Raw genomic sequence first — 9,497 nt, 5'->3', positions numbered from 1 at the left:
AGTAGTAGTAGTAATTACATCATCCTTCTAAAACAGTGGTGTTTGCCTCTATAAAGCCCAACACCTTCATTAATATTAAGTATTTTGTAAACCCATTTTAAGACAAAACTTAATGATGATATAACCTACCTACACCTTCAGGAAAAAAGAAATTTGAAAGTAAACTTTGAGTAAGATCACGTCTTTCAAAATGCCACTGCTCAGACACAGCTAGACTAGAAGACGTAATGAAGTAGTCAGCACCAGATCCAGAACTGACAGCTCTAAATGCTGAGTGATATAAATGCGCTAAGTTAGCAACTTAAATTCTTCATTGACCTTTGCCACTGTAATGTGAGTTTCCCAAAACATTTAACCAGTCAAATTCCAAAGCAAGACAAAATGCAATCTTTTGTCCATTTTCCCAGCAGTTATATTCTTGAAAATGTCAGTGTCTATTAAAACCATACAAAAGTATTTGGTGTTCACAAGCATAATGAAGTTAAGTTCCAAGGTCTGATCACAATAATCAGATTTTTCATCTATGTGAATGACTGGTGTGGCATCTTGAAAGACTCCTAGGTTGGGAACCAACTTACTGAGACGCTTCACTGCCCCATGCATTGCTGGATGTCTGACCTCTCTGGACCTAGTCCATTTTCATTGTGAAGTCCAAAAATATTCCCCAATAAAGTCATGAAATACTGTATTAGACAATACTATTTTTGTCGACAATCATTAGTGTAAAGTAGGCAGAATCTAAAAAAAAAAAAAAGAAAGTAATGCTTCAGATGAAGGAAAGACTATGAAACCATAAAAGAGACAAAGAAAGTCTCTGGGTGTCACAAGAGATTTGAAATAACGTAAATGCCAACTAAAAAAATTCAGACTAATATTTGAAATAATGAAGCCAGGACTCAGCTATGTATTTTGTGGCAATCCTTGCAATACTTCTTTTCCACTAACTGAAAGCAAGGATCAAACTCTTGAGTAGAGATTTCCAGGAAAACTATGTGTAGAGTAAATCTATAGCCTCATTCAACATGGCTAATTTCAAAAATTAAATCTGGCTGATCATATGTACGAATCATCAAGGTTTATATGTTTTTCTAGATGAATTTCAAATTATGTCAATATAACATTTCTACATTATGAATTTAAAAATAATTCATAACAATTCTACAGACCATATGCAAGTTTATTTAAATAATTTAACACTGCACAGAGAGCTAATTTATAAGTATAAAAATAGGTGGTTTAGCAACCAGATACAAGCACCACACAGAAGCAGATGACACATACACGATTAGCCCTTTAGAAGACTAAGGAAACCTTAATATCTCAAGTAATTTTATGAGAATACTTTACTCATATGATAGTCAGATGTTATTAAAACATCTCAAAATATGCAGAACCCACAAATATTTTTCAGTATGAAGTCTTCCCTTCCAGTTTTCTTAACAATATATGAATGATTCTTCTTAAATGCTGTATAACAGTTAGTCTAGATTGACAAATGGGCTATCAAAGCCACTATCTTGTTGGTTAGACAGAGGAGCAATTAATTTTCTTGAAGGCTGTGGACACACTGCAGATGGTACTGTACTGCTCAGTTTTTTGAAATCTGACTTTAATGTATCAGCCTTATGATGAGGTGGGTGTCCAAGAGTCATGCTGATCTTCCCTGGTGGGGAATACGTGGTTTCTTCTGACAGGTCCGGAGCACGACCACTCTGACATTTCATAGGTTGATGAATCATACTGCTTTTCTCTGAATCTAAAGGAAAACTTGCTGCTGAAAACTGTTTGAAATTAACAGATTCATCGAGCATATCCAGAGTTTCTTGTGGCCTATCATGCAAAAATGACACTTCATGACTGTTGCAGGGTAGAGCGGCACTGTTGGAATGCCAGCCTACAGAGTCACTGAGGTCCCCTCCATCCTCTACTGGAGTTTCCTTAACACCCAAACTTTGACTTTTCTCAGGTGCAGCATTTTCACTTGCCATTCGTGGATTACTCTTGTATGCTTTTAAACCAAGTCTTTCATTAGGACTTCGGAAAGTTTTATGCGTGGATTCGGATTCAGAAAGACTAGGGGTATATCTAGGTGAGGGTTTATTTCCGAAGGATCCGAGAAAGGGGTGTGCAGTTGAGTGCTGGAGTGATTCAGAGCCAGTATCACCGAGGAGGTCTATCTTCTTGTGCAAACCAAAGCCTCTTTCACCTTCGCAAGGAACAAACTCAAGAGAAACATTCCTTGGCAAAATGTCTAGGTGTCTGTGACTCTTATCCCCGAACTGAAAGTCTGGATGTGACTCTTTGGAACGCTCGTGCTTTCTGTCCCCGTGCTCTGCATCCTCTAATCGCCTTCGTAAGTTACAGGCAGCCCTCCTCTTAGGAACTTGGTCACACATACTTCTGGGGATAGTTTTTATTCTGTTTGATTTGCTTTCACTGTGACACGATATATTCTGATTCACATCATTTCTTTTTGATTTTTCAACTCCAGTCAGCATCTCTGAAGTCGGAGGCAATACTATTGTATATAAGGGAACACAAAATTAGGGGAAAACAAAATTAGGAGAAAATTAACACTGAAAGAGGAGAAAAAAATTTATGTTTTTATATATTTCCAAGGGATGCATATATATTTTAATCATTCTCAAAGAAAATACATCAGTGCCGGACATTTAAAAATATTCTTTTACATATATCTATTAGATAAAGCTAAATAATTTTGTTAATGAAATCTAATATGTTATTATTGCTATCCACCTGCTGTATTACTTTCTGTAATAGTTGGTACAGCATTTCAAGAGCCAACTGCAACATTTCCAGTCTTGCTCTGATGTCAAATATGGAGCTTCGGATGGAGAAAGTTTGCTGGAAGAACCCATCCGACCCAAGACAGACAGACAGACAGACAGACAGACAGACACACACACACACACACACACACACACACACACACACACACACACCCCCCTCTCACACACTTTCTCTCTTTTTCTCAAAGCTAAAATAATTTCTGATTTAATTAGCTAAGACACTAAATCTGATCAGAAGCAGAGCAGCCACACAGCATAGAATCAGAGGCATCATATCTCAAAGTAGGGTATCTCGGTCCCTAAAGTCTCTGAAAAGGGTTTGTTTCTGCTGGGGACATTATTCATTATTTGCAGTTGCCCCAAATCTAGAAAACTCTTTTGTTGTTACACGTCACTGACCTTTTATAGCCAAGGTTCACATCTCCATTCCAAAATTTACACAAATAATCTTTGTGCTTTTATTTGAAGAACGTTTACCAACATCAAACTTAGGAATTCCTGAACAGTCTTTGCTTCAAGCTTTCCAGAAGTGCAAAAAACCCATTTCCTCACAGATAGGTTCAAATCCTCCCAGTGTGACTGGGAATTCACTAATTTTTTTCATGTTTTTCCATCAGCTTTTGATTCATATATTCTAAAGTTATTTTATTATGAACAGAAAGAATTCATTTATAGCTTCTTGGGAGGTTGCTCCTTTATCATTATGAACTATCACTTTGGTCAGTTTAATGCTAACTCTAATTTACCTAATATTGTATTTAACTCTATAATTTATCTGATATCAACACTGCATTGCTTGGTATATCACTTTCCAGCCCTTTATTTTGAATTTTTGACAATGTTCTTACCTGGAATAACATATGTCTAGAATATTTAAAACTGTTTGAAAATCGTGGTCTTTTAATAAGTGAGTTTATTAACCAATTCACATTTAGTGTGATTGCTGATGTTTCAACCTACTATTATTTTCTGTTTACCCATGCTTTCTACATGTATTTTTCCTCTTTCTAGATTATTAGATTGAAACGTTTTCTTCCAAGTTTTACCCCTACTACTTTGAAAATCATATATTCTATTTCTCTGTTAGCCTTAAATTTTTATACACAAACTTGTATTTTTCTAGCAATCTCTAGAGTTATCAGTATCTACATCTTCTCCTTGAAAATAGTATAAATCTTAGCATATTGTTAGTTTCCTCTATAATATCCTCCTACATCTTTCTGAGAATACTGTATTTTTCTAACATTCTCAGGTCCTGTTGTTTGTTCTATTAATTCTATCTCTTTAGGTATAAGTTCTGTTGTGGATTTTTTTTTTTTTTTTTTGCTTTGTCTTATTTTGAGTTTGGTATCTTTCTTCATGGTGCTGGCTTTCTATAAATATGTGGTAATTCTTGGTTGAATGCTTATCTTTCAGATGTCCTGAGTACAGTATCTGTTGCTTGTTTAAAGGAGTTGGAAGTGGAGTGGGAAGGAATGAGCAGCAGGGTAGAAAGACCTGATACCTGGTACTCTGGGCATTTGGGCTCTCAGTTCCCCCTTGGTGTGGCTAGCCACCTAGAGCACTGCCCAGTTCCCAGACTCTCTGTTCCTGTTGCTCTTACCTAGCCCAATCTGAGGTTCAGGAAGAAAGATAAGGAGAAATAAAGAGGGCAATCCCACCTGGTTTCAGCTGTTCTGGAACACCAGCTAACTACCCCATTGGTATCCCCTAGGCTTACTACTTCTCCTGGGACATACTACCTTCACACATAGAACAGTTTCAATATTGCTCCCACTTGCAACTATCATCTTCTGGGAGTTTTGAACTGAGGTTTCCATCTTCGGTTTATAGTGTTTGTCTTCTTTCAGGGATTTCTCACAGCCTCCGATTTATCAGTTGTAACTTTTAAAAGCTCAGTTATAATTTCTTCTTTTTCTCCTTCTATACTGTCGTTTAAAATCTTTTCTATCATTTCTAGGGATGGAAGCAGCAAGAGGAAGCTGGTGGGTAAGCTCAGTCTGCCTACTTGAACTGGAAACTACACTTTTTTTTGTAAGTTTCCAGTTTAAGTAAAACATGCACACAATTGGATAACTCAGCTCTCACTCCTTACATTCTCTACTCTCATACTAAAGATATTAAATATCTAAAAAAGAGGGAGAGAAAAATCCTTCAAGTAACTCATTTTGACATACCTGACTGTGTAGTTTTGCTCTGGGATCTATTAGAAATAGGTGTCTCCAGCAATTTTGCCATCATAACAAGTTTGCTAGCAGCATTCATAATCTTTTTCTCAGCCCTGTGGGGAATTCCAGAATATGAAATTAATACAGTTTAAAGGAAAAAAGTTTCCTTAGCCCCAGGATTTCGTTTTCCTATATGCTCTGCCACCACTTAGGGCAGCACAGACATTAAGCCTCTCTTAATCCTTAATGGCTCATCATGTAGACACAGTTAATTCTGTGGCTAAGGAAAATGCTTAGAAAATGACAACATGCTGTCCTGGTACTCTCAGGACACACTGTTCAGACAGAACTTACCCTTCCTCTTTTCCATCATCCTGCAAAATCTGTTGGAGGCAACTCAAATAATATTTGCGCATCTTTCGGGAGGTTTCTTGACATTCTCGCAATACCTCTGCTTTTACCATTTCCGCAGCTCTTTCCTTACTCTCCTGAACATAACGAAGCATATCACCTGGGGGCGGGGGGAATCCCCACAAAATGCACGTTTATTAGCAGTTTTTCCAAAACAGGAGAGGCAGACTTCAGACCAATTTTCTGGGAGATGAAGTGACTGGATGTATAGTTTAAACATTATAGTTTTCTATAATCATTAAAATGGAATATTTCTGGTCACCATTTTGGTCGACTCAAAGCAGGAGTAATCCAAAAGTCCTTTTACAATGATGACAGACATATTTGGTAAGGAAACATGGCATATCCCCCAGGGAAACTGTCATATTTTGAAACACTGAAGCAAGCAGTTATCATTAATATGAGGCACAGAAATTTATACATTTCAATTACATATTATGTCTAGTTAAGACAAGAGAAAAAAGAAATATACAGAAAGGGTAAGGCAGAAAGGAAGAGAGAAGCAGACAAAGAAAGAGAGAAAGGAGGTAATATGAGCTGGATTCATATTCTTCTGTTTACTTGTGCTCTGAAAATCCATGTTTCATTACTTATTCAATTCTTTTGGCAGCACTTATGAGTATCCAACTAAGTATAATACTACAATCCATGAGAGATATGTACAAAATGCTATTGCAGGGAGAGAGATGAGACTTATGATGCCTCCTGAAATTTACATTTAAAAATAGTTCACAGCTTTCAAGTCTTCCTTTTATGTTTAACTCAGTGTGCTCTGATTGGAACTACCACTATTTAAGGTTAACATTTTGTCCTAAATCCAGGACTACATCCTACCTCTAGAATATTATCATCCCTATTATGTTAAGGATTCCAACTCGTAAAGGAATCTCCCTCAATATCAGTAAGCTCTTCCTGAAAATTACACATTCTATGCAAAAATGCTAAGTGGAAGGCTATTTTTCATTACTTCAAGTGGGAAAAATTTTGATGGAGTACATGTCAAAACAAAACTTCCAACCAACTTCTAAAATGTAAAACAATACACATAAATACACAACAAGTTATCACGTTAGGATGAAAAAGAAAAGCTTAAAATTTCACTTTCCAATCACTATAATTGTTAACAAAAAGTAAATTTCTTTATAGTAATATGGACTCTGTTAGCACCAGCAACAGCTAAGAAGCACATTCTCTATACTGATACTGAGTGGGCTTTTCAAAACATCTCCACCATGATTCTGATGATCTACCAATTATATTTGGAACTTGAGACCTTTCCCACTCATTCTGTTTAAAATGAATGCAATTTTAGGAGGTAAATGTACATTTCTTGTACATAAACACTGGTATTGTTCTGGGACATACATACCAACTATGCAATATTGCAATTAAAAACCAGGAGGTATTCTACTGGGAAAACATAAACCACAGAAATGTTCTGCAGGATATGCGGCACCACCTAGTACTAGAGGACTTGGTAAACAAATTTACATCTATGACATAATCCATTATGAAAATAATAGAGACAACAGAATAATTCCTAATTACATACATTTTTCATGGTCCTTAAAAGTTTATGGAAGAAAGTAGTAATTGCTCATTTAAACTCATATGACATTTTCTTTGGTAGTAGTTATTTAAGTTGTAAGATTATGAAATTTTTAGTTTAATATTAGTGTTCAAGAAGAAAAATCTTGGAAGCAGTTCAAGATGGCGGTACAGGAAATCCTGAACTCACATCCTCCCATGGACACACCAAATCTACAGCTACATATGGAACAACTGTCTCTGAAAAAGACCTGAGAACTAGCCCAAGAGCCACCCGACACAAAGGATAAAGGGGACAGATCAAGGTGAGTAGGAGATGCAGAGACACAATCTTGCCAAAACCTTCACCCTTGGCATGACATCCCACAATCAGGAGGAATATCACAAAAACAAAGCTTCTCCCTGAGGAGCAAGGGGTTTGAGCCCCACATCAGGTGCCCCAACCCTTAGGACCTGCTCCAGAGAGATGAGCCCCCAAAACACCTGGCTTTGAAAACTAATGGGGCTTACGTCCAGGAGACACAAAGTGCTGTAGGAACCTGAGATTCCACTCCTACAGGACTCACACAGACTCACTCAACTCAGGAACCTAGTGCAAAAACAGCAGCATTAAAAATGCCTAGACCTTATGTTAAGGAGATGTACTTGCTGATCTTAAAGCATCTGCCAGAAGGGCAGAATCTGTTAGAACTCTCCCAGGGAACAGAGGTGCTGGCGGGAGTCATTTTTGTACTCTTCTACCTTACTAGTACTGGCCTTTGCGCCATTTTTACACTCTTCCTCTACCTTGCTAGAGCCATTTGCCCCACCCTTGGGCTCCATGGTGGCCCCACCATGCCAAACCCAGCCTGGTGTTCCACTGCAGCCCCACCACACCAAACCCAGCAGGTGTGCACAGTTCACACAAGGGACACCCCTTGAACACCTGGCTCTGGTGGCTAGAGGGCTTGCATTTCTGGACCCCGCAGGACTGAAACAACTGGAGAGATAATTCTTGGCAAGCTACAACCCCCAGGACACTGCACAGACAGCAGCCTGAAACACACCCCAGTTTTCCTGTGACCACTCCTTCAAGACTGGGAGAGGTAGCTGTTTTGCCTAATACACAGAAATAAACACAGAGAGTCAAGCAAAATGAAGAAACAGAAATATGTTCCAAATGAAAGAACCAGACAAAACCCCAGAAAAAAACCTTAATGAAAGGGATATAAGTAACTTACCTGATAAAGAGTTCAAAGTAATAGTCATAAAGACGCTCACCAGTAAGAATGAATGAACACAGAGAGAACTTCAACAGAAAAATAGGAAATACAAGAAATGTTAAAGAGACTCACTTCAGATGTAAGGACATATACAGGCTAAAAGGGAAGGGATGGAAAAATGTTTCATGCAAATGGAAACCAAAAGAAAGCTGGAGTAGCTTAGCAAATTCCTAAAATTTGTGTGGAACCACAAAAGATCCCAAATAGCCAAAACAATCTGGAAAAAGAACAACAAGGCTGGAGGCATCATGCTTCCTGGTTTCAAACTACAATACAAAGCTATAGTAATTAAAGCAGTTTGGTATTGACATCACAAACAGATCAATGAAACAATATACGGAGCCCAGAAATAAACCCACTCACACATGGTCAATTAATTTACAACAAAGGAGGCAAGAATATACAATGGGGAAAGGACAATCTCTTCAAAAAATTGTGATGGGAAAACTGGGCAGCCACATGCAAAAGAATCAGACTGGACTACTTTCTTTATACCATAAACAAAATCAACTCAAAATGGATTAAGGACTTGATTGCAAGACCAGAAACTATAAAACTCCTAGAAGAAAACATTGGCAGTAAGCTCACTGACATTGCTCTTAGTGATATTTTTTTGGATCTAACTCCAAAAGCAGCGGCAATATATGCAAAAATAAACAAGTGGGACTACATCAAACTGAAATGCTCCGCAGAGCAAAGGAAACCATCAACAAAATAAAAAAGGCAACCTATTAAATGGAAGAAGATATTTGCAAATCATATATCCAATAAGGATTAATTTCCAAAATATACAAAGAACTCATACAACTCAATAACAACAAAAAACAATCAATCTGATTAAGAATGGGCAGAAGATCTGAATAGACAGGTTTCCAAAGAAAACATAGATATGGACAACAAGTATATGAAAAGATGCTCAACATCACTAATCATCAGGGAAATGCAAATCAAAATCACAATGAGGTATCACCTCATACCTGTTAGAGTGGCTACCATCAAAAAGACCAAGAAGTGTTAGTGAGCATGTGGAGAAAAGGGAAACCCTATGCATTGTTGATGGGAATGCAAATTGGTACAGCCACTATGGAAAACAATATGGAGATGCCTCAAAAAAAGAAAAATAGTACTACTATATGATCCAGCAATTTCACTTCTGGATATTTACCAAAAGAAAATGAAAACACTAATTCAAAAAGATACACGTGTGCCTATGTTCACTGCAGCATCATTTACAATAGCCAAAATAGCCAAACAACTTAAGTGTCCATCAACGGATGAATGGATAAAGAAGATGTGGT

General features: G+C 37.4%; 1 protein-coding gene across 5 annotated transcripts in view; it reads right to left on the bottom strand.

Moving 5' to 3' along the window:
* Positions 1-1,156: 1,156 nt before the first annotated feature.
* CEP152 (centrosomal protein 152) overlaps positions 1,157-9,497 on the bottom strand; it is a 107,070-nt gene continuing 98,729 nt past the window's right edge. For all 5 annotated transcript variants that reach the window (XM_082616708.1, XM_082616711.1, XM_082616709.1 and 2 more), the window contains 3 exons: positions 5,333-5,489; positions 4,988-5,091; positions 1,157-2,518 (listed from right to left, as the gene is read on the bottom strand). In XM_082616708.1, the coding sequence (XP_082472834.1) occupies positions 1,479-2,518; positions 4,988-5,091; positions 5,333-5,489 (1,301 nt within the window). In that variant the 3' untranslated portion in view covers positions 1,157-1,478. The remainder of the gene's footprint in view (positions 2,519-4,987; positions 5,092-5,332; positions 5,490-9,497) is intronic.

This window comes from Mesoplodon mirus, assembly GCF_964341445.2.
Source record: "Mesoplodon mirus genome assembly, chromosome: 4".
Lineage (NCBI taxonomy): Eukaryota > Metazoa > Chordata > Mammalia > Artiodactyla > Ziphiidae > Mesoplodon > Mesoplodon mirus.
The sequence above is the reverse complement of the archived record's forward strand: the minus strand, read 5'-3'. Positions and strand labels throughout refer to the sequence as shown.